Source organism: Drosophila ficusphila, unplaced genomic scaffold, assembly GCF_018152265.1.
Source record: "Drosophila ficusphila isolate 14025-0441.05 unplaced genomic scaffold, ASM1815226v1 contig_106, whole genome shotgun sequence".
NCBI lineage: Eukaryota > Metazoa > Arthropoda > Insecta > Diptera > Drosophilidae > Drosophila > Drosophila ficusphila.
This window is the reverse complement of record NW_025063993.1, coordinates 7,296,786-7,324,409: the sequence shown is the minus strand read 5'-3', so window position 1 is coordinate 7,324,409 and position 27,624 is coordinate 7,296,786. Positions and strand designations below refer to the sequence as shown.

Sequence of the window (27,624 nt, the reverse complement as noted above, 5' to 3'; positions counted from 1 at the left end):
ATGTGCTTTATTATTATTGTTGCCATTGTTTTTATGCCATTGGAACAATGATCCGGCGAAAGGGAGGAGGGCAGGCACTCGGATACATTTCTGTCTGGCTTGCAAATTGAAGTGCCTCCTGGAGCGAACTGAATGGGGCCAAAAGTGGGGGCGGTGGCTGACATTTCGGGATTACGAGTGCGCTGCTTAAAGTGTCACTGCTGCCATTGGGCATGCTCTTTGTTTAATAAATTATTTATGGGCCAGAAAGGTAGGCAGAAAGGCAGGTGTTTTCCCCGCTCCAGTTGGCGACACGTGGCAATGGCCTTTGATGGACCAGAGTCAGAACAAAACCAGGAAGTTTGCATAACCTGGAGAAGGACACTTAAAACCGAAACATTACCAAACGAAAGCCATTATTATTCCCTTCTATTTTTACACTCCACCATGACGACCTAACACAACCAGAGTGACTCATAAATATGCATAAATAAATTACTCTCGATGCTCGAATCCATCGCCAATTGCACAACATCAATCAACGGGTCGATAAAATAAAAAATGTATTTGCCATAATCAATCAACGAATATGAATTGGCAATCCGAGGAGTTCATAAATGCCAAGAGGTCGGGAACTGTCTCTCTCTCTCTGTTTTTCCCCTCTTTTCCCTTAATTTTCCTCGGACTCTTCGCTAATTGGCAGTGACAGTCGAATGTCCTTGCCCATTTACCACCCACAACCCTTTCGTCTCTATGGAATCTGCATTCAATTACCGCCGGAAAAGCGCTCCAGAAGGAAAAGCGCGGAAAAAACGTGGCTGATAAGGACATGGTCGCCCAGGAGGAAAGTGGCGTGGTTTTCTGCCGAGCGTTGTAATAAATGTTCAACATTCTCGTGTTGGTTTAATTAATGCAATTAAGAGCCGAGTGTGAATAATTGAAATCGCACGAGAAGCTGAAGGAGAATCCCATAAAAGTATTACGCATTGCATGGGTTATTCGAGCTTACTTATGTTTCTTCATGTATACAAATGGGAGTAAATATAAACAAATAATATTGGGAATCTTTGTTTGGAACAGCTGGCAATACAATGCGAATCAGCACTTAAAAATAGCAAGGAATCGCTTGTTGATACTCCAATATCAAGGTTAAGTGCCATCCAAGCTTTGTTTTGATTTTGAGCCTGGCTTTCTGAGTAAACTATTTTGGTACTTAATAAACACAGAATTTATTTACAGAGAATTTCAAAGGAAATTACATTTTATTTACCAATCGCTGCAGTTATAAGTTTCGCAACTGCATTCAGTAACTTTCTAATTCCCAAAGTGCTCTTCCCGGGCCATTTCGAATGTTTTGCGAAATTCGAAAAGAAGCTTAGGCAAAGTTGTAAACGCTGGCAAGTCAAAGCACTTCAACTAACTAGAACAACCCGCAGCAGAGAAAACAGCAACACGAACCTGCCAAAGAAAACTTACCCGTTTGCCATTGTCGTTGGACGAGTGGGTAAGTGGGTGGTTGGGTGGTTAAGTGGGTGGGTGTTTGGTCGACTCACCACTATATTTGGTGGGGCTTTGTGGGCAAATGTGGGCGTGGCCAAGGCACACTAATTGCCGCCTGGCTACCTGGACTCGCTGGTGCAGTCGGTTCCGGTGATTAAGAACGTAAACCAAAACCAAACTCAGCCAAGCAGCCAACCTCTGCAGATACGTGACACGAACAGCGAAAAGTCTGCAATCACCTGTTGAGTTATATCTACCATATCCCCCCGGTATGTACACCTTAATTAAGCACCCGAAAATGCTGCAGTAATATTTCATCAGGAGATCCTGCTTAGTGTTTTTCAATTAAAAGTTGTAAATTTGAAATGAGACTGCTGGCGCACCTGCGAGAAATTTGGGCAAACAGGGTATATAGAGGCAGCAACTCCTGGAAATTAATAAACAGTATGAAATTTTAAGCAGGCCAGGCCGAAAATTGCTCCTACTGCTGCTACTGCTGCTACTGCTGCTGCTGTTGACCTGGAAGGCAATGAACCCCGCCGACTAAGGTCGCCGTGCAACCGGAGTTCCACTCGAAAGTTCGGCTGGACGGAAAATCTATTATGCACCGGGCCACTGGGCCTCCGGTTTTGTTTGCAAGTGCAAGCGCATTATGCAAAAGTTGTTCCCTTGTATTATACGAGTATTCCATTTTCCGTGCTATATTTTCCTCCATTTTTTGTTTGGCTTTTTTTTTTTTTTTTTTTTTGGGCTCATGTGTAGTAACTGGGTCGTGAGAGCCCAAGCTTCCAGCGTGAAAAATGCAATCAATTTTATTATGCCACCCGGTTGCTCTCCTCACTCCTCCACCAGTTTCCCCTAGCTGCACAATTGGGCAAATCAGGCGAAAAGCCAGGATGCACGGCAGCCATCGGCATCGCCATACTATACTATATATGTGTATATGTAGATACCAATCGCGATTGTTGGCGGAACGACGGAGACCCCGAGCGGATATCCTGTTTAACACGTGAACAGCAGGAAAGGATGCGAAACCGATTGGGCTTTGAACGCCATTATCCTGAAGCGGGCCAATTGCCTGCCATGTGAATTGCAGCCAGAGATGCATCTTAAGCTGGCTTCCAGGATAAAGCAATTTAAAGTTAAGTCAAGTTGATATTAATCAATGATTAAGTCAAGATGGGAAATAGGAAATACGATTAGGGGAAGGTCAACAACTTGTAAAGCAAATTTAAGGTTAATCCAATCCCAGAAAGTCAAAGGTTAGGTGTTGGTAGCAAAAGCCTTTAAAGATTTAAACAAATATTATGATTCAATAGTGTTAATAAGTTCACTTCAGTAAATGATATCTTCTTAACCCGATCTTTCAACCTCAATAGCTTAAAGTTTTTGTAACTCAAAGGTTGATCAAAAGACAAAGCCTTTTACCTACGAATAAATTAAAGACAAAGCTCAGGCGCCATCCAAAGATTTGTATCAATCTTTGTTATAAATAAATTGAAAAACTAGTTTTCGGCTTTGAAGAATAATATGTTTATTAATATTTATGCGGCCAATAATTCGCATTCAAGAGCAGTCAAAGCCACCACTAAAAAAGCTTTGACTGAATTCGTTTTGTTATGCGATCTTTTCAAAGGGAAACCACCATTTCTATAAAGTGTAGACACAAAAGGGCTTAATGGGACTCCATTTACTCCCTAAAAATTTCAATTAATTGGTCACTCGATATACGCAGAGTGCAAACCACATTCAATTTGAGCCCAATTAACTATCGCTTTGTTGGCGGCTGTTACGTGGACACGAGGGCCTTATCGGTGACTCCCACGATTGCACGCAAAGCCCTCGACACAAGCACAAACAATAAAGTACAAGCGAACGCATTATCAAAACAATAAACAATTGATGGTATTTTGCCGGCGATAGCAACAACCACATAACAGGGCTCCCATCGACATCTCCAAAGGCATAAAAATCAATAAAGCACACAGGGAACGCAATTGCACGAAGGCAAAGCGAGGGAAAAGAAACACAAACAGCAACAGCAACAAACTGCCGGCGAATAAATAAAAATTGCTTTATTTATTAAGCATTAAACAATAAATGGGATTATTTTTATCATCGCCGCATAGAAATGTTTAGTGGGGCAGGGTGCAGAATGGATCCGAGTGGAGTTGATGGGGAGGAAGGAAAGCGTTGAGGGGGCAAAACAATAAGGAGTTCTCCGGAGTGCGAGAATAATAACAAATTCAAATACAGGCGGGGAACGATGAAGAGCTACCAAGATAAATAAATGCAAATCATTTTTTTTGTTCTCCTTGCTTTCTTATTGCTCCATCTAGATGGGGGATTGCATACCCAGTAATACTTGTGAGGGGAGGGTATATCAAATACGATACATTTAATTGAACAATATAAAAGCAGTTATAAAAAATATTATTAATATTTAAACCTTAAGTCATGCGATTCAATAACTGTTTTTATAAACAACTTGATTTAGGAAACTACTCCTAATTAATTAATAAATTCCTATTAAATTTTATTTAATACTGTAATTTCATAACATTTCAATATAAGTGAGGAAGAATTACTCTTATCTTTTTTAGATCCTTATACAATTGTTTAAAATAGGGTGTTCCTGGACTCATAACACTCTTTATGACCCCTCCCACTTGTCCGTGCAATGGGGTGTTTAGCCTCTCAGGGATTTGGGGAGGCTACCACGATTGAAAAGGGCATTAGGAGAAATGTAACAAGGGTGGTGGTTTGGTTTGGGCCTTGGCAAAACCAATCGAGCAGTTTCGACGGACACCCACCCGAGTGTAGGCCATCCGACTCATTTAAATGGAACATTTTGCTGCTCCGCCCCATATATTTTCCGGTCTCCCTTTTTGCTCCACCTCTTGTTTTTGTTCATCCCGCATTTGATTTCAGCAAATTTGTAACTGCCACTTTGCATTACCTTTTTTTTGGTTTGGCCAGCGTCCGATGGTCGGACCTTTGTGCGATTGCCATTGAACGAGTGAAAAGGTAGCAAAAGTTTTGCAAGTGACAAATAGATTTAAATTCGAAAACACTTTTTCAGCAGCCGCTGTTTTGTTTCTGCCGCCGAGTGGAAGTTTGTGTTATGCAAAGCTCTATTGACAGCGGTCGTAAATCTTTGTAAAAGTGCCGGGAACCCATGTCAGTGGGTTTGAGTCTGGTGGGTCGACGGGTTGGGCGTTTAAGTGTGTGTTCGAACAAGGGAAATCAGTTTTCAAGTTGGGGTTAACTCCGCAAACTAACCCCTTTTCGAGGAGCCAACGGGGTTACAGATGAGTGAACTTATCGGCTAATGGAAAAGTAAGCCGAAAAGAATGAATGAAACGGAGTCCCTTGAAGAAATAAATCAAAAGCGGTCAGATAACTATAAATAGTCAAGTAGCCCCAAAGTTCGCTGATTACTTTCGCAATCAATATGCGCACGCCAAGTGTTATAAATATGAAATACTTTGCTTATCTAGCCAGTGTGACTTGCTAATTACTCGTTAAGATAGATAAAATACTGGTAAGCGATTAAAATGCCTGTGTTTTAGTAGTTTCTGCGAATTCCTTGCTTGGCAACCTTCGATCATTAGCGTTCTATTTGCGCGGAGAAGTGATCTCATTTCGGTTTCCAGTGCCTCCATTTAAATCTGTTTACATTGTCTGATCTGGCATTAAACACATATAATTCGCTACCCATCAGCCATCATTCGTGGTACTCGGATTGCGGCATTTCCCGGGAAATCAAGTCCGCGGGGGCAATTACGAGGGCACAAATGTTCACAGCTCTGGCAAAAAAGACCAGCCGACGGATTGCATTTACAAATTAGCATTCTAATGAGCGGAGTGGCATGGTGCATGGCAATTATGGCGCCCAGTTTTTCCTCTATTCGCAATTGTGCCAGAATTCGCTGGAAAAATGTAAACGAAAAACGAAAACACCCGATTCGAGTCAGCAGAACTTGGCCTTTGCGTGTTTTGGCCAATTCCAATTGGGCGGCCACTGCATTTGCAGTTGTAGTTGCAGTTGCAGTTGAGGGTTTTATGAATGGAAGACAGCGACAACTAGGCCGCCTCCAGTTGCACTCGACCCCCTTTCTTCTCAGCCGCTCCCCTCCCCAGTCCACCCCCTTTTTCGCTTCCTGACCACGCTCATGGTGTCAGCTTCAGAAGTTTTCAGTCTTTTTTTTAGATTTTTTTGGGGAAAATGAAACCGAAAACCGGTTACTGTGCGTTGAAAAATTCTCGACTTTTGTTTCACATACACAAAACGGAGTTTATCTTTTGGCTTTGCTCGGGTCCTCGAAACCTCTTTCTCTTTTCCTCCGCCGGTTTTGTTGTTTATCAAAATTCTTTGAAATGCACTCACACACACACACAACCCCACACAACCACACACACGGATAACCACCAAGAGAGTCTGTCTCGTTCTAGCACACAAAATTAAATTTTTTCCTTTGGTTTCTTTTTAATTTTTATATGACTCTTTGGCTGATTCTGTGGCATTTTCTTCCTGTTCTTTTTTCTTGCACGCTCCACTGAACCTCGAACCAAGGAGTGCCCTTACTTGTTGTTCTTTTCGTACCCAGTGTTTAAACTTATAGAATAGGTATATAGCTTCTAAATGTCCATCTAAAAACAACACTTTAACATAACTTCTACTGAACAAAAAATTTAAGTTTGCTATTGAAAATATATGTTCTACTATAGAAAACAAAAATTAATGGTAATAGTTGATTTTCCACGAACTAAAAGGTTAGAGAATTTAAAAGATTACTGAATAGTTAACCAATTTTGAAAATGTTTTTTTTTCTACCAAAAAATCAATGCAATACATTTAGAATCTACAAGATTTAGTTAAATTGATAAACAACTACTTATATTACAAACAATTTCCAAACTAAAAGTTTATATCTCTCTTCCGATTTGATTAACAAAGATCTTCGCTCCGCAAAGAAATGCCTTAAAGTAGACTTCAAATATTACGAAATTATCCTTGACAGGGTATCGTCAAGTCTTTGCCCATTAACTACATTGCTTTTACTTGTTTTGCTGCTGCTGTTGGCTAGTAGTTTCGGTTTGTTTAGGAGCCGGCTCTTTGCTTTTAAACGCAGCACACCGAGGAGTCGACTCACAGTCGGAGTTTGAGTTTCAGTTTGTGCTGGGACCCGAGTTGAACTGAGCTGAACAGAACAGAACAGAGCAGAACATGCATGTAAAAATGCAACGTAACTTGGCCAAAGAGGAGTGGTATTGGGTTGAGTGGAGTGGGCAGGAACGAGAGTTCCCAGTTCCCAGTTCCCTGTTTTCAGTTTTCAGTTTTGAGTTCCCAGTTACCAGTTAGCAGTCAGCAGTTACCAGTTGCGAGTCACCATGTGCTGCGGTTGATGACTTGCAGCGGGCCAAAGAGACTGACTGACTCTGGGTTCTGGGTTCTGGGTTCTCTGGCAGTCAGTCCGACTTTGACTTTGGCACTGGTTAGACTGGCTGGCTGGGAATTTTCGGGATGGTGGGGGTTTTTCGGCACGGGATCGGAGTGGCATTGTGGTCTCTGCCGATTCTGTCTGGCTCTGGCTTTTGACTCTCGGACGGAGCTGGCGGTTTCCTGTGATGTTTGGTTACTCCGCAGCCTGTTGCAAAATTAGTGTGATCGGAGCCATCAGATAACTCATGCCGGGTAGGGACGCTTTGACAAAGTCATTTCGCCACGAAAGGGAGTTGCTTTTATTGAATTTTCACAAATTAAATGGAGGAAGGGGAGGAAGGTTGGTCGATTGTGTAAAAGGCATGGGTAACTCGATTGTTATTCTAACTATTTCTGGCCATGGATTGATTAATTTATGTTTAAATTAATCATTGAATAGACAACTTGAATTTTATTTGTACAAAGTAAAAGCTAACTAAGATTTGTCCGAATAGAATCACTTGATCCCAAGTTACTTTAGGTTTTTGATTAGAGCATCGGTGAACTCGGAGCACTTTGCCTTGCCGCCCAAGTCCATGGTTCGTATATTATCATCTCTGATGGTCTTCAGCGCGGCCTGTTCTATGTTGTCCGCCTGCTCGTGCAACCCAATGTAGTGCAACATCATCACGGAGGATAGCAGCAAGGCCGTGGGATTGGCCAAGTCCTTGCCGGCAATATCCGGAGCCGTTCCATGCACCGACTCGAAAATGGCGCCTTCGGTGCCCACGTTTCCCGAGGGCGTCAGACCCAATCCTCCGATCAATCCGGCACACGTGTCCGAAATGATATCTCCGTACAGATTGGGCAGGACCAGCACATCGTATCGCTTTGGGTCCTGCACGATATTCAAACAGACGGTGGTCATGTTCGACTCCTCGTAAACAATGCCAGCCTTTTCCATTTGGCTCTTGTACTTCTCGGCCATTTCCCGAACACATCGCAGGAACAGCCCATCCGACATCCGCATCACATACATTTCGGCCACGGCCGTAACCTTCTTCCTCTTCATTTCCAAAGCGTACTGGAAGGCGTACTCGGCCACCCGGAGTGAGGCGTTCCGGGTGATCAGCTTGATGCTCTGCACCACTCCGCTGACCAGAGTGTGTTCTATGCCGGAGTACTCGCCTTCGGTGTTCTCGCGAATGGTCACTATGTCCACATCCCCGTAAATGGTCTCCACTCCGGGAAGAGATCGACAGGGTCGAACGTTGGCGTAGAGATTGAAGAGCTGGCGGAGAGTGAGGTTCAGGGAGCGGAAGCCACCACCCACTGGGGTCATCAGGGGTCCCTTGAGGCCCACCTTCGTGCGGTTCATGCTCTCGATCACCGCCTCAGGCACCGAAGTCTGTCCTCGCTTATCCATCACAGGGGTCACGTCCACGGGCTCGAAAACCAGAGGTGCCTTGGCAGCCTCGAGGATTTTAATCACGGCCATCGATATCTCCGGTCCAATGCCATCGCCGGGCATCAAGGTGATTACTCTGGGTGCACCTGTAGCTCCGCCTTTTTGTCTCCTCCGGAAGTGGGTGGTGTTGGTCCCGCTGGCGTTTTACTGGGTGGTTGACCTCCAGTTGGAGACTTGCCAGGTGGCTTAGTTGGAGGTTTACTGGGAGGATTGCCAGCGGTTGGAGCCGGACTGGGGGATTTACTTGGAGCCTTACTTGCAGGTGGAGCTTTGCTGGGAGCAGGTGGTTTACTGGGAGATTTAGCATCAGTGGGTGGTTTATTGGGAGGCTTAGCGGCAGTTGGTGGTTTACTGGGAGCACTAGTGGGTGGCTTATTGGGAGAACTACCTCCTGCTGCTGCTTTATTTGGAGGTTGGGCTCCTTTTTGATCTGTCTTTGATTTTTTTGCCGGCGGTTTAGGTGGAGGAGTGGGTCCTGAAGGAGGTTTGGTGGGTGGCTTACCTCCACTTGGAGATTTGCTGGCACTTTGACTTGTCTCGGGAGGCTGAGACTGGATTCCGATGGGATCACTGGAATCCTTACCAACTGACAAGTTGATCGAATCTTTAAGCATAACTTTATTTAGTTCATCATCTTTGCAGCCTTTTCCTGACTTATCCAAAGCTTTTGTGAGTTGTGTATCAGAAGTTGAGTCCTTATTCGATAGGTTTCCTGATATCTCTGATACAATATCTGATTCACTAGATTCCTTCGTAGTTGATTTTTCTGAGTCAGAAGTTAGCGCTTCTTTTTTTGAGATTTCAACTTTCCCTGCTTGCGGTTTTTCAGAACTTGATCCCCCTGGGAACTTAATAAGTTTTCCCTCGCGATCTTCCGGCTGGTCCCCAGATCCTCCACTTGGGCCAGAGCTACTAAACAATCGAACTACTGAAAAACACATTGAATTCCGAGGCGGCTGAATGCGAATGGGCTCGAGAACTTCATTTTTTCTGGGCAGACAGTCCGGCTTTCTACGAAAAGGATTTTCCTTGGCTCCCGGATAACGAACCTTTTGGATCCGCGGAACTTGTTGCCGAACAGGGATCTCCCTTTTTTTAAAGTCCCAAAAAAACCTTCGATGCTGCTTGAATTCGAAGATCGGTTTGCCAACCAGAATAAGGGCATCGTCCACCAGTCGGAATATCCTTTGGTTTGTGTGAAAGCCAGTGGTGGTTGGCCTGCTAAAAACTGACATTTTAAGCAGTTTGCCGGACATGATCTACAGAAATTTTGATAAAATTACTGTCGAAAAATACTACGACAAATTGATACGAACGCATGCGACATTTTAAGCTCAGGGGAAATAGTTTTGAATAATAATTGATTTATATCAAATTCTTTTTATTTGCTTACTTTTAAATTCGCTCAATATAAAAAATGTACCTATTTTTTTATTCCCACGATCCTAAAAGCAATAACTATTCTCCTTTTCCCACTTTAACTGGAAGGAATTTTAAAAAATTCATTTGCAGATGACGGAAGTCAACACTTGGGGCCGAATCGCCACGAGTTCCAGTTCCAATTTGCATAGCTTTTAGGCCAGCGCCTTTTTATGGCCAACTCTGCTGCGGCTTTTGCTCTTGGCGCCTCCAAGTTTGGCGACTGGCACCACCGCCGACAAAGAAACGAAACTTTCTCGGCCAAAAAAACACGCGACGAGCAGTGCAACCCTTTCGATTTCGACTTGGAGACGCTGCGGCGAAAAGGACTTTTCTCCGAATCTGATTCGGTTTCGTTTCGTTTTGTTTATTCCTATTTGGGTTAAGCTAATTAAATTACTTTTTCGCCTGCAATTTCATTTTCGAAATTTGTTTGCTTTGAAGGTCGCCTTGCCTTTAATTGGAAAAGTTTCACTTCAACCCCGGGTGAAGAACGCGCAAAATGATTTAATATGAAAATTTCCGCCATCTATTTAATTAGACGAGAGTGCTTGGTGGTCGGGTTTCCCAGTGAACGAAATTAGCTGCGAAAGGCAATCAAATTATGCACAAGCCCTCGACTTAATGGGCACACCTGCCGACATATATGCGACCGATCCGCCAGACCAGACCCAACCAGCCACGCCCTCCTGCCACCGCCCCCGTCACTCCGTTGTCATTCGGCATAATCATATTTCAACGGATTAGCATAATTTTAACCGAAAAATATATTAATAACGAAAAGTGAATGGTGGCATCGAGTTGCAGACAAAGCAGCACAAAGTTCCACCGTCGCCCTCCTTTTTCCCCGCTTTTCAAGTTTTATTAAATTTTCCTAATGTTCTGAAAGAGCTCAGCTCTCATTTATATTCATATTTGGTGGATTTCTATACCACGCGAGCGTAGGGGGATTTTTTACGCTTTTGGATTGCTTTTGTTTTTGGTTTTTTGGTTTTTGGTTTTTGGCTCTTAGTTAGTTGCGGTTGGCTTCTAGCGTTGGCGTGAAGTCGCGCATTTATTATTAAATGATTGATGATCCCCAGTCGAGCTCAACTCATCCACACTTGAACACCTCCGAAATTATAATTCGCCAAGGGGTCGCATCGCCAAGCTGTCTAGTTGAATGCGCATTTGGGCGGTCTTATCTGACTGACTTACCGCCCAGATACCCGCCGATATCTGTATCTACTATATATTGCTGTAGGACTGGGCGAAAGCAAACATTTGAGCAGATAACATTTCCCTGTTTGCTCTGACATTTAGTTCGGAATACGCACCTGCAAATGGAGAGGAGCAAATAGATATAGGGAATTAGTCAATCAGTCGGGCAGTGTAAATTGGAGTGCTAAACTTTAGAGACTGGTGCTAAAACGGTAATATAATAACAGACTTCGAGGTATTTATTGTAGCTTAGAATGGAATCTGATGCTTTATTTTCCAAGAACTTGTGTTATGGTATAAGAGAAACATATAAAACTATAAACGTTTATACTTTCCTCTATTCAATTTGTTTGCTGTTCTGTATAATTCCGAACTTCTTGATTTAAAAGCTATTTTTTCTTGTTTTTCTGAACATATAAAGTCACTCCGCTGACACCCTCTACACATATTTAACACTTTTGTTATTGTTTGCATTTACTTCCACTCTTGTTTATACGCGAGCTTAGTGTGCAAAAAACTGGCTAAGAGCGAAAGAAGCTCCGGCCAAAGTCAATAAACCGTATAAATGTACAACAACAAATAGGAGCGGGAATAAAGAGCCGAGCAAATAGGGGAACAAAATAAAGGGAGCGCGTCGGATGGCGATTGAATGGAGTCGAAATACTCGACGGAGGAGAAAACCTGGCTTAGGAGGCAAAGCTCTAAAAAACACACAAAGACACAAAGACGAAATCAAAGTGCCTTTGGTCATTTTCAGAAATCATTCACACATAGTACGTGTGTGTTTATATTTTTATTGTGGCCTTTGTTGCTGCGATAACAAGACAAGAACGCCAACGCCATATTAGCCCGGCTTTCAGGGCACTTAGGCCCAAAAAAGAAAAAAAGAAAAAAGACAACAAAATCAAAACAAAGATTGCGAAAACAAAATCAACTCCGGCAATTTGCTAGCCTTTTTGGCTCAGTGGAGGGCTTTTCGTGTTTCACCCCCTCTAATTCGATTGTTCGTCTGGCTTTTTGACCAGTCCAATGTTTGTCTTTTGCTGTTGGTCGTCACAAAATGATTTATGGGCCTTAGGTGCAAATAATTGATTTATGCGCGGACTCAGACATGGCGCACTGTAAGTACAAGTTGGCGAAAACAATTTAGGGATGGGACGAAAGGTTTTCTCTTCTGCTGCCATGCAAATGATAGGAATCTCCGCGACAAAGAGGTGCAAAAAGTGTTTACAGGAAAGGTGGCAAAAGTGTTTATCATCTAAGTAAGATGCTTTTCCGACAAGAACCCAATCCCATTACACGCTTTATTGCCCCGGGGTAACGCCACTCGAAGCGGAAATGCCAACTAGTTAGTTATGTATCCCAGCTATCTGCATTTGTATCTGTATCTCTGTATCTGTATCTGTATCTTTGCGTCCCGAGCCCCCCCCCCGAGTTCTATTTCGATGCTGTGCACACTTCACTAGGCATTAACCTTTACCTTTTCCGTGAACATAACAATCCAAAGTAAAGAATCAAGAACAACAACGCGCCACTGGCATCCATGAATCAAAAAAACACAAAAACCGAAAGAATCCGGCGACGTTTGTATCTCACAGTGTGTGTGTTCATTGGAAAACAACGATTACGCGGCACAAAAGACATGGACAAACAATGAACCGCCGCCAAGAGAATCGGCAGCCGAAGAACTCGAAAACGATGATGGAGAATCGGAACCAAGAGGTATCGAAGGTATCGAGTACGATTCGGCAGGGGTTAAGTGTTTCCAGTGAGTAAGTCGTCGGCGAATTTGGCTTTGACTTTGCTCCTCTGCTGCTGCTGCATCATCATTGTTGCATAAGCAACCGACATTGACCAAAGCAAATCGGTCACAAGAAGATACAGATGCGATACACTTACAGTTTCAAGATACAGATACATCCACAATCGCTGTCTGCAGCCTCTTGCGTTTGTTTGTTTGCTTGACGAATTCACTGGTGAATGTTTAAAAATATCTGCTGGCAGGTAACGAGCGTGAGATACAAATGTATCTACTACCTGTCCTAGACGAATTTCACACATTTTATGGCCCTCGTGGGCGCATCCAGCAGATACACAAGACAAAGGGGGCCAGCGCTAAATATTTAATTGGTTGCCATTCGGACTTTATCTTATCTTATTGCAGGTCGTCTTATCGCAGGAATGCAGTCCAGTTCACCTTTATCGACCAAGAAGATAGGTAGGTAGAATTCGAGCTTGGCCAAACGGAAGAGTCCGACCAGTTGACAACTTCCTTTGGACACACTCGCACTTAATTGCTTCCACTTTGGCTTAATTCTAATTAAAATGTGCGGACAGCAAGACGACCTCTTGTCAGCTTAACTACAACCCAAACAGGTTCGGTTTAAGCCAACCTGAACTGAACTTAAATGAAGTGAACTGAACTCGCATGAGGCATGAATGAAAATGAGATATGTATTTGCCGAGCCAGCGACAAAAATTGTCACTACCTCTCGGGTTTTGTTATGTAGAACGGAGTGTTCCTGGAAATCGTTTTGTTCCCTCAATGAACAAACACACCTGAGAGCCGAATGAATGGGAGTTAGACGATGAAATATTTGACCAATTTGAATGCGAGCAGCCCATCGGCAACATCTGGATCCGTGGATCTCTGGAAACTAACAGATACTCCGTGCACAGAAACCCAGAAAGCCAATCAATGACATCACTCCGCCTTTGAAACAACCATCAGAAATTAAACAGAACTCGACCACTGAACTGAAGCAAACACTGGAAACCAAAACGAACCGAACCGAGCCACTCTCGAATTGCCTTTGGTATTGAGGTCAGATGTGTAAAAAAACACAAAACTAAAGCAAACATTAAGAAAGTGGCCACATACAAAGGCAAGATTTTTATGTTTCGCTGCCTGTTTTTGCCTTTATTTTGCCTTTTTTATATGCGTGTGAAATCGATGGGCAGAGGCGTCGTTAATTTTAATTGAAACTAATTAGCGCAAATATAAAAAATCTAAAATGCTTTTGGGCATTGTGTAATATCAGCAATGGACTGGAATGCCGATGAAGATCTCTGTTTCTTTAACCATCAAGCGGAAAGAGTTGTTTAATTTACGGGAGCATAAAACGCTTCTCTAAGATTGATGGTAAACTCTTGAGTACAATTCAAGGTGTAGGAAGCAGATTGGTTGTATCTTATCAATATTTAAGCTTTATGCGAAGAGTTTATGGTTTTATGCTGGCAAATAAATGTCGGATGTTGTCTCGAAAAGAGATTGGAAATAGTTTATGTGAGCCTTGTAAAATCAAAGCAATTTAAATGCACTTGGTGAAATGTTTAGTGTTCAGAATATTTCTATAAAAATCCAAACTGCAATTAAAATGTTTATTAACTTCTAAGCGGTGATTTATCGATGGCAGACTTATTCTACAGACTTCGCCCAGGGTTTTTCCCACGTTTCAGCTTTTCCAAGGCATTAAACAAAGACGTGCAGTAATGAATACCGATTAAGCAAAGTTTTAAGCCACTATCCACGAACCCATCGACTTTTCCCCCTTGACTCCGTGGAAAGCGGAGTGGAAAACTCATTTCCAACCATTAAGCAACTGGACGAAACCTTTGGAAACTACTTAAAACGCAGTCGTAATTAGTTTTGCGTCCAGCACCAAATCAATTAACAATTTTGTCTGGCTTAGAGTTTAATTGATCGGGAGGAAAAAGGCAGCAATTAAACCCAACTGAAAAGAACTCAAAACTTAATTGATGAGATAACTTCGGATGAGTGTTATACGCTTGAATGGAGGTGGTCGTCGATCTAAAAGGGTAGCTCTGGCTGCAACTGGAACAGAAATAAATTTTTAATTATCCAACAGATATTCCGGGCAAAACAAAACATGTGTCTCATGAATAAAACAAAATAGGAAACGAGTTTTTCTCCGTTGGCCATTGGAATTTGGCCGACGAACTTTATGATCGGTTCGACATAAGTGTTATGGATCGTTTTTCGGTTCTGGTTGATGGGTTTAGCTACTTTCTGACGAATTTCGCTTAGTCGAAATTTGGCACATTTATGCTTGCCGTTAAGCCTTAAGTGGAGTTCCATGCCATTTGCCTTCGCTCAGAAAGGGGAGCTTCAACTTTTAATTGGCAGAAAGAGCGCGCTGCTTTGAGCCAGCAATGATTTCTGTACGGGGTATTTGCGCAGTTTTCGAGATAATTAAAATTTTTATCCAGGGATGCGCGCTCTCTTTTGAAGACATAAGCCGGCATAACCACCGCCCACGCACCCAAAACTGCAGGCATGAGCACACACTTGGCCCATCTCCATCTCCATCACCATGTCATGGAATCCGTTTGAAAAAGTTGCCCGGCAAGCAGTTTTCCCCGCTCCAAACGAGTCACGTTTGCCTTCGCCTTCTCTATTTGCACTTTTCACTTATCTAGCCGTGCGGCACACACAAATAGTCGCACTCACTGTCGCAGTCGCTCGAGATACGCGGATACACGGGCTCGTATCTCATAGTTTGCTCTAATTTCTGTTACGAGTTGCTTAAATATTTAGTAACACGGCCGGGGCATTGGAACTGCCTTCGGCCAGATACAGATACCCGTGGGCAAACAGATACAGATACAGATACTGGTAGAGGTAGAGGTAGAGGTACTGTGCGATATGATTAGATACTGCTGCTACGACTTCCTGTTCGTCTTTGTAACGCGCTTAATGTTCATGTTAATGGGCCGGGGAATATCGCTTTATTTCTAGCACTACTCCTCGTACTTCTTTTGGCCAAAAGCAACTCAATTAGCAGTCGAGTGGTGTGCGCAATTAAATTAAAATTTAGTTTTATGCCGAGCGCCTCTACCTGGAGCTGCACGGCAAAAAACAAAAAATAGAAATGGGGAAGGAGGAGGAGCATTTATCGTATGCATGGCACCGACATGAGATTAGCATCACAAACAGCACATAAACGTAAAAGTAACACACTCGAGAGCAAACAGAACGAGATATAGATGGAGATACGGATACGTACTGAACAGATACAGATACAGAAAGAGATACATAAATAACTGGGAAGGCGGAGGAGGGCGCAATTGGAACTATGTAAACAGTAAATAAATGTCGAAAACAAAGTTCGGCATACTTAAGCAGGAGCAACGACCAGAGCAAAGATACAAAGATACCAAGATACATGTGTGTGTGTGTGAGTGTGGGTGCCGATCGGAGGAGATACGGCGTCGGGCATTAGCCAAATTGAAATTCCTCAAAGCCAACGCTAATAACTCGCAACTACCAACTCAATTGGGCAGGCAGTCAGGTGGATAAGTCGCCGGGACACACAAACATGCACTTGTAACTCTCAGTTGGTTCTTCACACTTTGCGGCATCGCCGATGCGGGCTGCTCAGCAATGTATCTCATAGATACCTCTTGGCGTTAACTACCTGCGTGTGGGAAAGCCAGCACACCAGCACCAGAACCAGAACAAGAAAAGTAAAAAGAAATAGAAACAGAAATAAAAATAAAATGAAAAACCTCTCCAGACAAGTAAGCATTGCACGGGGAAAAAGTTGCAACATCATCGTCAGATATATATATGTATATCTACCATACAACATATATTGTTCATTTGTATTCGAAGCGAGTTCTTGGCTGCGTATCATGTAATTGTGCGTAAACGCGTAAATACCGAGTCAAGGTCGGTTAATCAATAATAATTATTTTTCACTCAATTACACGTCTCTGTGGCACAGATAGACATTCGCTCGTTTTCGGTTTGGTTTGGTTTCTGATCTTATCCGATTGTTCCTTTTCTTTTGACTTTGCTTTTATTTCTGACGCTCGTTTGCCGTACTCATGTGTGAAATATGCATAACATAAACAAAAATATGTCGAGTATCTGGTGGATATCGGTGGATATATAAATACACCGCCCATAGCCTTCACACAGTTCGACTGGCGATGCGTGCCACTTGATATGGCAGTGCCAAGAGAATCGGAATCGGAATCAGAATAACAAATGACGCCGCCAGTGTATCTTTGTATCTGCGAGATGTAATGAACCTGCCGCGGCCAAAAACTTTATCCACGTCGAAAACTTTTCCGAGGCGTTGCTCAATGCGCAATCTTCTAATTGCAAACGGCGCCCGGCTGTTCGAGTGGTCATAGTTCGCCTCGAGTGGCTGACTTTCATTCAGTTCAATGAATTTGCATATGCCTCCAGTTTTTCAAGTTTCAAGGGGTGTGGAAGAGGGGTTGGGGGCATTTAAGGGGAGCAGAAAGAAGAGAAACTGCAGCTGCAGGACGCCAAAACTTTGGCTGACGCGCGATTTACTTCGCTGAAGTATTTAAGCCTGATGGCGAGCGTTAAAGTTAAGTCCTCAATTGATGCAATAGATTTTGCACAAAGGGTTGAAGAATGAATTGCTTAACAAGACGGATTGGGGTCTATCGTGCAAGCTTATCCAGTCAATTATTAAACTTTAAGCTTTAATGCACATTGGAAAACGGATCTTGCTTGTAAATTTATTATTTATCCATTAATTATAGTTTCATATTTAAAGAACATATACAGTGTTTATTAATCGTAAAACTTGTATCGTTAAAAAAAAAATATGTTTTAACTAATTAATTATTTTCATAATTTTATTGGAAAAGTTTAGTATCTATATAAATGCAATATAATTTGCAGTGCAATAAATGTTATTAAAATTAATTTAATTTTCGAATAACTGCTTATGAAGTTTTTTTTGCAGTAAAGCTTCACAAGTTCATATAGTAATACAAGTAAGATAAGCTAATCCACAACATCTAGAATATCTTAGGTATTGAATATTTTCTCTCATTCCTAACTTATGGAAATTGCACCCGAGGCACCTGAAACGTATGGATAGTTTGAACTTCCCCCAGAGGCTTTCCAGCTCCTAGCCCGCATATATACCCCTATATATTTCTGATTTTACGATGTCTTGGCCATATGGCTGCGGTGTGTGCTGTGCTTACCTTTTTCGCTGTAGGTCCCACTCGACTTGATGTCGATCGACTCGAAGTAGCTCTTGACGTTCTCGCACTGGTGGGCGGGGGGCAGGTCCTTCGCCCGCGAGTCCCGCTGCAGGCGTCGGCGGTGGTGCGTGGTGGCGCTGTGCTGGTGGTGCTGGTGGTGGTGCACCCCGTCCACGTCCAGGTGCTTGGCGGCTGACATGTCGGCGAGGCCGCAGAGCAGGAAAGAGAAAAACAGAAGCTGCGCTAGCCGGATGCTCCTGGCCGCCATTTTGATGGATGTTTGCTGGCCCAGACAGTGGATGATGCGGCGAAATTAGCTTTTCCTTCTATTTCTTAGCCGCTTACTTAACTTATTCGCACCACTTTTCGCCTCTTCTTATTTCCTTGTATTTACTTCTGCATGCTGTCTGGGCAGAACAGCTGTTCGCGGCAACAAACACACACAACTGCACTTGCCGGCTAACACGCACACTCACACACACACAGAGAGGAACTGCGGAACACTGGGGCTACCAATACGAGCGCACAAAACAAAAGGCCACCGAAAAAACACGCGTGAGCAATAAAAGTGGTAGTAAACGTTGGGTGGTGGGCGGCTGAGAGGAGAAGAGAGCGCGGGGGAGCGGTGGAAGTTTCTCTTCGAAGCCGCTAAAAAGTGTGCAAAAAACACGCGCGTGTCTAGCAATTTTTTGCTGTCGTTGTTGTTGTTGTTGGTTTGCAGTTTTTAAATGGTCACAAAATTACACACGAATATTTTGTTAAACTTTTTTTAAGAAATTCGCTCAGAGATTTTCCATGACATAACAGCGAATAGTTTTCAATTCCTTGAGCAATTGATTTGCCAGCAATTGCGTTTTGTTTTTCTTCTATTTTGTTTTCAACGGCTTGTGTATTTATGTCGGCGAAAATAGATTTAATTGCAAAAGCTTCGCAGGTCGAGGAAATGCACTCGCCTTATTTTCAATCGCTTTTCCGTTCGAATTTCGCACCGAGATTTTCAGTTTTTCCGCACGCGCAACGATAAATTGGAAATATAAATTTGTAAATTGAATATTTCAACGTATTCTTAAAGAAAATATCCCGCAGAAATAATTCACCTTGTGTTTTGTTTTTCTCGTATTACTCGTATTAATCGCTTTAAGTAGAATTTTTCACGCGCTCGCACGAACCGTTCGCCGTGGATTTGTTTCCAACTTTGAATGTAGCCGAGGCGCCTCAGTTTCACTTAGATTCTCGCCTTGGCAACATGTTGACTCAACATTTGGACGAGAGAGCGTAAGTGCTGTCGAGAGAGCGAAAATGTTGCCAAAGAGCGAACATGTGGCCGAGAGAGTAAATGTTGCCGGACGAGTGCGACATGACCAAACAGAATATCTAACAGAAATGTTAAGTGCACATTACGATTAGAAAATAAAAATTGCTAAAAAACAATTTGTTTATATATCTAATAATATTCCATGACAAATTGGAAACCACATTTTTGAAGCAATCAGCAAATTATTCAGCCAAAACAAAATATGTTGACTAATAACTTAATCTGGAATAAGTCCAAAACCTTTGTAATCGTTAATTTTGTTTTTGGGAATTTTCAAAATAAAAGTTCTTATAAAAAATAGGAATTACTCTTTTTTAAAAACACAATCTTCACATGATACATATCCTCTTTGGATGCTCGAATGTATTCCAAGATATTAAAATTATTGGTTTTATAGTTTTTGAAAGGAATCGTTCTTATAAAAAATATATAAAAAAGAAACTTTTTACAAACCACAATCTATATATGACACATATCCTCTTCAGATGCTCGAATTTATCCCTAGACATTTTAATTATTGATTGAACTTATTTATGGCATCCGACATTCTTTCGAGCCGAACGCAAGTTGCCCTTCGCAGTGAATCATCTGACAGGAGTTGGCTTGATTATTTTTTTTAACCCGTCTAGTGGGCCTAAATATTTATTCAAATTCTCGAAATGCTCTTCTAAAAGCTTTCAACGGTGGTTCGCTGCAATTTGCATATTCAACTTAAATCAATCCATCTCACAGTGGTCTTCTCAGATTCTCGCTGGCTTTCAAGCCGGGCTTTTATCGATGCCGCTGGAAAGAAGAAAAAAATTTGCATGTTCGCTTCTAATTGATGGCTGCTGAATGAGTTCTAATTTTATTTCATTGGCTCTGCTCAACGATCGCTTTGATGAACTGGTAGAGCAGGCTCGCGCTTCAAATATTTCTTTCCTAGGGCTAAACATTTCTATTTAAATGGATAGCCGTGTCATGACCTGCGCTCAGCACGTGTGGTTGTATCTTTTATATTTTCTGGGATTTTTTCCCCTTTGCAATTTGCGAAAAACGAAGCGATTGTCTTGAGGCTGCAGCGGCTCAGAGTGGTGGTGGTGGTAGTGGTGGTGTGGCAATGTGGCAAGACAATGCACGACCCGAAATCTCCCTGGACTTTCACTCGCCACCCCCGCGGGCACCGACCTCGATCTTAAATACCTCGGCGTCTCGGGGCGTCTCGTACTCGTATCTATTTCTTCATTAACAAGCTGCCAGGGCTTGTGTACATCTAGCCGAAGACTTCATGGTGGTCAGTTGCCGGATTCCAGCTGGGCGCAAACGCCCTCCCACCCCCCGTGGATGCTTTCCGAATCCGAGTCCAAGTCGGAGTCGGAGACTCCGTTACCGGTGATATGTTCATCACGAAATGGAATCCTATTCAAATTAGTGCGCGATAAAGAGACCTCCCAAAAAATAAGAAAAAGACCCCCGGGCAAACGGCAAAAAGTGAGTCATGCGAAGCGGAAACAGTTCTCCAATGAAACGAATCCACATCAGAAACACAACCACGACGATGGACCAGATGATGATGCTGATGATGATGATGATGATGATGGGATGGCGAAACGGCAACAAAAAACACAAAAAACGAGCTGGAAAAGGTGAGGTCGAAAATTAAACACCACCACATCGTTTAGATAAAGTTATAAATTATAATGTACGCTACGGAACGATCGATGAGAGCGAAGGTCCCAAAGAAACCGAAACCAAAACCAAAACCAAAACCGAAACCCTTTTACCTCTCTATCTCTCTCTCTCTCTCTCTCTCTCTCTCTCTTCCCTTCATGTTTTTTTGTTTTTGTACAGGTAAGAGGTGTATATATGTGGAGAGGTGTGTGGTTAAGTCTGGAATTAAACGAATTTAGTCAAACGGCATCTATAAATTATGGTGCTTCTTTTTGGCGATCAGCAAAATATGAGCGAGCGGCTCGAGTTGTTGGCCCAACTCGAATTTCGTTTAAACGCTTGATTTAGTGCAGCAAAATATGGCCAAATGTTGGGCCATATCTATGCAGTTGTATCTGTATGTTTGCGAGTGTGTGTGTGTGCGCATTCCACAAGCGACAGCGTTTTACACTTGAAATCCTCCGGAGGAGTTGGCCAGAAAGAGATGGCAAGAAGACGACCCGGCTTGCCTTTTATCCTGGCACAAACACGTTGGTGGCATTTCCCCCTGGTGTGCGTGTGTTTCCGTATGTGTGTGTGTGTGAGTGTGTGTGTGACTGGTCCAACAGGTTCCACGGAGATTCTTCTGCAGTACCGCTCCCTCTTTCCCGAAGACCGCTGGCATGCAGCATTTCTCGTTCTCGGTCTCGTTTTGCACATTTTTGAATTTTATTTTAATTTCTTTTTATTATATTTTAGCTGGCAGGCTGCCCCTTCCGTGTGCCCCATCCCACAAACTCCCCTTCTTCTTCTTCTTCATTTCGTACTTGGCTTCGGGTTTCTTCTTCTGGCTCTCCTGGAGTTTGTGCAACTTTTGGGCTCTGTTGATTTTCATTCACCAAAAACTGGTTCGACGTTTAAGTTCTTCACTTGGCTTAGACAGGCGTTTTCAAGGAAGTTCTCGTTGTTTGGCCCCCCCAACTTTTTCTTCTTTTTTTCATTTTCTTTCGCTTCAGGAATGTGTGAAGTCATCGAGCTGGGGGCCAAAGATTTGAATGCCAGCCCGCGTCTTCTTACACTTTTAAAGACCTGGGCGGCACTTGCAGTAACCGGGCCTTAAATTCCATATATGCACCACCACAGTCGCGGAACAGAGCCACGCACAGATACGCTCACCTACACAGATACTCACGCACACACCTGCCGACGCTCGAGGGCTGCTCGTTTTTCCATCGAATCGGAGAATCAGTCAAACGAAACAGACATCGATAGCACTTCATCATGTAACAATCAATGCAAGGTCTGCACTGTGAGAAAATCAACGCACGTTGCCGCTCTTCTCACACCTCATCTTCCGCCGACTTCTTGACTTCTGCCAATTATTTTTGGGAAACCAAAATTATTAGTAACTTTTGACGGGGGCCAAATCGAGTTGTGTGCACCGTGTAATTGTATTTCATTGCAGGATATTGGATTTTTGTGCTTGATTTGGCACATTGTGATGCGTGTGTGTTTGTGTGTGTGTGGAGCTCCTGCTACCCACCCACCCACCACCACCCCCTGGTGGCCGTGGGGCAAGGGTTCCAGCCCAGTTACTTGTGTCGAAAAGCGCTCCTGATGCTCGCTCGTTCGCTCAGCTCGCTCGTGCTTCCCCTTGACCCTTCTGCCTGACAGCTACTTGTCAATGGCCGTGATGAGTGTGCGCCCAGCCTCCCCCTTCCACCCACTACCTCCCCCACGACCCCTTGGCCTGTTTACAACCTGAAACCATCACTGAAAGAAATAGCGTTCCATTTCGTACAGGCTGAAATATAGAACCAAATGGATAAAAACGCATAAGTTATACTAGTTGATATTATACTTAAATTCAGTACTCCTAGAATATATAATCCTTTATATTCGAAAGGAATACTATATGCTATACTATATATTGGTAAATTACATACATACATACATACATACACATTTTAGTGATTATAAATACTCTTATATCTATACTTCTATTCCTATTTAATTTGGTTTTTATTAATACATTTTAAGAGTAAAACCTATCCCGATAAAAACTCTGCATTTCATATATTATATTACTATTTTGATTTTATATTAGCTAATATTAATGTGATTTATTTTGAAGAAAGGACTTTCCCTGAATTTCTCTCCGTGTAATATCCCCTGCACAGGTGCTAGTAGTTCGAATGGAAGAGCTTTGGGCCAGAGTCTGTCAGTGGCAGGGATACAACTAGAGGAACTGAAAGGGCAGAGTGGATCTCCCCTTTGGGGGTGGGGGAAGTGGTGGATGGATCTCCCCTTCCGGGGGTTGGGGAGGGGGTGAAGGTGCAGGGGGTGGCAGGCGAACGTCGAGAACGTGTCATTGACAGATTTCAACGCAATTGCGTATGAATGAAATCGATTTTTTTGCCTTTGTTCTTGCTCTTGATGATTGGGTCTAGGTTGCTGATAGCTCCAGTCCACGATGATGATGATTGTTGTGATGATAGTAATGACAATGGCTGCGGAATGGATGCACGGGTGGCAGTAATATAAGTTGCTCGTTGATGTCAGCATTGGGCAATAAGCTGAATGTGTCGGATCTTTTAATAGAAGTGGGAAATTGGATGGGTGGGAACTTTATGTTGTAATTTAATTCCTGCTTTTTAATTGAGTTAGAGCACATAACTTCCCGTTTATGTCACATGCTCTCACCACGCTTTCCGGTTGCCTTAAAACTATATTTAAGGAATAGGTAATACAGTATTAGAAGGATAAATAAATATTCCCATAGTTAAAAAAATATTTAAAATGTATTCTGTTAATAGTTTTGTTGCATTATTTATTATGTTACCCCTCCCACTTGCTACATTTAGAGACCTTGTATTTATTTATTGTTTACTTTACAGTAACCCCATAAAAATGTATTTCGATTTCGTGCTTAATTGCTCAGACATTGACTTCTGTACATTATGCACATTTTGTAATGCCCATTCTAGCCCACATGGACTTATAAATAGAACATTTATACCTTTTTTATGCACCCACACCCACTGGAGTCACGAAGTGTGTAGAGAACCCGGCCGAGAACCTCGGACACTTTCCCACCGTTTGGCCCACTCACTTTTTATGGTCCCCCCATCATATTTGTATTATCACTTTCGCATCTCGACCGGCGGCTGTGGAGTTCCCACTGCACTCATCGGCCTCAAACAGACTCCTCCTGACCGGGCCCATAAACTAGCCCTCGGCGGCCGATATCACATCGGATGGTTGGATGGTCGGATAGTCGGATGGCCGGATGGTGGAGTGGTCGAAATGGTCGACAGAATGCACTTGGCAACAGTGCAACAACACTGGGGCCGGTGGCTCAAGAACTCAGCCATAAATAAATACAAGTATATACAGAGCTGCGGCACATATTTATATTTGCCCTACCCAAGCGAACTCGAACTCGAACCCAATCCCCATACCCAATACCTCATACCCCATGCCCCATACCCATTCCAATCCAATCCGGGCCTTGGCCAAGGTAGAAATTAAGCGTCCCACCGCGAGTTTACACATCATCATCATTATTGTTGCCATTGCCTTTGAGATCGGGTCGCGTTGCTGTTGCCGCTGTCCATGTGTTGCTGTTGTAGTTGTTGTTGTTGTTGTTGTTGCTGTTGCTGCTGCTGCTGATGTTGCTGTTGCTGCTGCTGCTGATGTTGCTGCTGCTGCTGCTGCCGTTGCAGTTGCAGTCGTGCCATACAGCCTGGCATCCCAAAGCGAAGCTCGCAACGTGTGCGAATGTGTTGCACAATAAATAAAAATATTTATACATGAAACCTTAAATAAAGCATGAGCGACAAAGATGCGAACCAAGTCATCGCTTCGTGGATGTGGATGTGGATGTGAATGTGAATGTGGCTGTGGATGTGGATGTCAATGTGAATGTTCGGCGGTGCAGCGGCTCCCATCGGCCAAGTGGCAAAAATAATGTCGTGGCATCTGCATTTGTGCAGCCAACAACAACAACAACAACTGCGGGCAGCAGCCAGCAGCTTTTGCCTACACGAATCTTCAAATTGTTCTTGCCTTGCCCCAATACTTCTGCTCCTGATTACTCTATACTTTTGAGTACATTTACTTTAAGAAAATTGAAGTATAGTGCATTAGTATAATTATAATAAAAATTTGGAGCTATTTCGAGTTCAACTTTTATTATAGCATTTTAACAAATTGAGATATTTATATTACAAAATATAATTTATTTGTAAATTGATAAAGCTTCAGGCATAACAACTATGATTTAATAAGTTTAAAATTTCACACATTAATTATTTATTAAAGAGTATTTTCCTGTTCTTTAGGCTAGCAAGGATTTCCCTTTCTGCATTTTTTACGCCGCTTTTCTGGACTTCTTTTTGTCTTGGCTTTTGTATTGACTGAGGCTGGCAGATGTAGATGGCAGTGGTGGGGGAGAGGGGGGACAAGGGCGAGGGCGGGGGCTGTGCCTCGTCATCGTTGTCAGGCGTCGCAGCCCAGCATCAAGATCAAAGCGAAGCCAAGCAGAGCCCACTAACTACATCGGTCGAGGCGAGCCAACTGAGCAGAGGAGCTGACACTGAAACAGGAGATACACTGAGGGAAAACATGAAAAATCAGCGTCAGTTTGGTCTAAATTGTAATTTTATGTCATTTGATAGAACTAAATTTTAGTGGTAAATATTTTATATAAATATACATACTCCAGAAAGAATTGAAAAGTATAAAAAAATTGTATGCATTTTAAAATGTTCTTAGAGATTTTAATCCAGAACTATTCAATAAAACTTTTTATATCCTCCCCTTTTAGAAATTCAGTTGCTATGTAATTTGCGTTTTTAATAATATGCACCCCTTTCTTTTTTATAATTTTAATTGCTGTTTTTTGTTTTTATTTAGAATATTTGAATTAATTTCTCCCAGTGTGGCGCTGAATGTGAAGCTGGGTTCGAGGCTCAGAAGCCGCTGCCGTGACTGCCTCCGTTGTGGTTTCTGTTTCTGCTGCTGCTGCTGCTGCCACGCTGCTGCATAGTCAAAGTAAAATAAGAAATAAATCAGTAAATTGGATTGCTTTCTGCTTTTTGCCCGGCTCGCAGTTCGCAGTTCGCCATTCGCCGATTTCGCAATGCCAACTTGCAACTGCAGTTGAGCTTCCTTTGGTCGGGGTTTTGTTTTAGCCTCGTTGTTTTATTTTGTTATACCCTTGCAGGGGGTATTTTAATTTCAGTCAGAAGTTTGCAACGCGGTGAAGGCATCTCAGACCCTATAAAGTATAGGTATATATTCTTGGTCGGCATCACGCCCTGAATCGAACTACGTCTTACGTCTGTTGGTATGCATCGGTCAGATGTGGCATATCTCAAAAAGTTTGTATTTTGATTCTCTAATGAACTGCATCATTAGTTAATTTTTTTAATTTTTGGACGATTTACTTTAACTGTAATCCCTTTCCAACTTCCCATAAAATGGGCTTGCTGAAAATTGCAAAGAATTCACTAATTCTAAGTCTATAACTTTCCTAATTATAATCAGATTTTGGCAGGCCTTTAAAAGTAATTTTGCTCCATTCATTTTATAAAAATAAATAATTATTTATTCAATTATAATTGAATATAATATCATGAAATTCGGTCGACTACAGCTATGCGATGTCGTAGGAACAATCGGTGAAAATATGAAAAACTAAATAGAAAAATCTTCATTACTTAGATGTTGTTTAGCCTTTGTGGATTTTGCTCGACATTTGTAATGACTGCAAGGGTATGTAAGCTTCGGCTCGCCGAAGCTAGCTTCCTTTCTCGATTTCCTTTTTTTTCTGTTTCAGTTCGCCTGTGTGTGCGGGTATGCTGGAATTTCTATGCTTATCATCGGCTCGATCTCACCTGTTCAATTCATTATTTTCTATAAATAAACGACAGGCGTCCGGGCAATTTACATTGCTACCCAGCCCGGCCGTAATTAAGTTGAGCAGCCCGCTCGCATTCGGCTTAGTTGTTTAATAACTCAACGCCGATCTTTGGGGGCAAAGGGTTTTCGGTTTTGGTTTTGGTTTTAGTTTTGCTCTTGGTTTCGGCTTGGGGTTTCGGTTTCTGTTTCGGTTGCGGGAAAGGTCAGCGATGGCAATGGCAATCCATGAAATTCAATATGTATCCCGGGAGCCGCGGCTGCTGCGGTGGCCAATTTCGCGAATTCGTGCAACTTCTGCCGGCGCGTCTGCGCATGAAGAGCTCCCCCAAAAAGCGAACACACTCGCAAACGCTCGCCGAGCATCTGTATCTGTATCTGTATCTGTGTGAATGTATCTGAGCCTGGGCGGCGGCCTCTTTGGCCTGGAATTTCTGTGGCTCGTTTTCTTTCATTTTGGTACCTAAACCATTTTTTTTTCCCCCGGCCTTTTTTAAATACGAGTTTTGCGTTCTTCAGCGGCATTGCCGCCGCTCCTCGCTTCCTCCTTTTTCCTTTCCATCCTGCACAAATATGGGCCTATGATAACATTGTCTTCGGCGGAACGCGTGAAAGTGGCTGTGGCCCAAAGGGTTTCGGCCAAAAGTCCTCACTTTCCACGCTCTTTGTGTGTGTGTGTGTGTAGTAGTAGCTCAAGCGTTATCCATAAAACACAAATCTTGGGGCTCTTATTTATGCCGATTTGGGGTCTTGCCATTGTCGTGTGTCGCG

At 42.8% G+C, this 27,624-nt stretch overlaps 2 protein-coding genes across 2 annotated transcripts in view; both read right to left on the bottom strand.

The window, feature by feature from the left end:
- The window catches only part of LOC108093653 (division abnormally delayed protein), a 69,808-nt gene extending 50,637 nt beyond the window's left edge, over window positions 1-19,171 (bottom strand). Inside the window, exon 1 of the mRNA XM_043208615.1 lies at window positions 17,988-19,171. Coding sequence (XP_043064550.1) covers window positions 17,988-18,255 — 268 coding nt within the window. The 5' untranslated portion in view covers window positions 18,256-19,171. The remainder of the gene's footprint in view (window positions 1-17,987) is intronic.
- Window positions 7,350-9,708, bottom strand: LOC108096082 (probable isocitrate dehydrogenase [NAD] subunit alpha, mitochondrial). Its single transcript, XM_043208617.1, has 2 exons — window positions 8,521-9,708; window positions 7,350-8,470 (listed from the first exon to the last, which is right to left on the bottom strand). Exons 1-2 carry the CDS (start codon window positions 9,626-9,628, stop codon window positions 7,437-7,439), a joined length of 2,142 nt encoding a protein of 713 aa, XP_043064552.1. The 5' UTR covers window positions 9,629-9,708; the 3' UTR covers window positions 7,350-7,436.
- Window positions 19,172-27,624: the final 8,453 nt, after the last annotated feature.

What these genes read in the sequence shown, in the direction of transcription:
- LOC108096082 (XM_043208617.1), bottom strand. Translation starts at nt 9,628, where the DNA reads ATGTCCGGCAAACTGCTTAAAATGTCAGTTTTTAGCAGGCCAACCACC. An exon ending in AACTGGAGGTCAACCACCCA is followed by an intron (nt 8,471 to 8,520) that starts GTAAAACGCCAG and finishes GGAGACAAAAAG; the next exon opens with GCGGAGCTACAGGTGCACCC.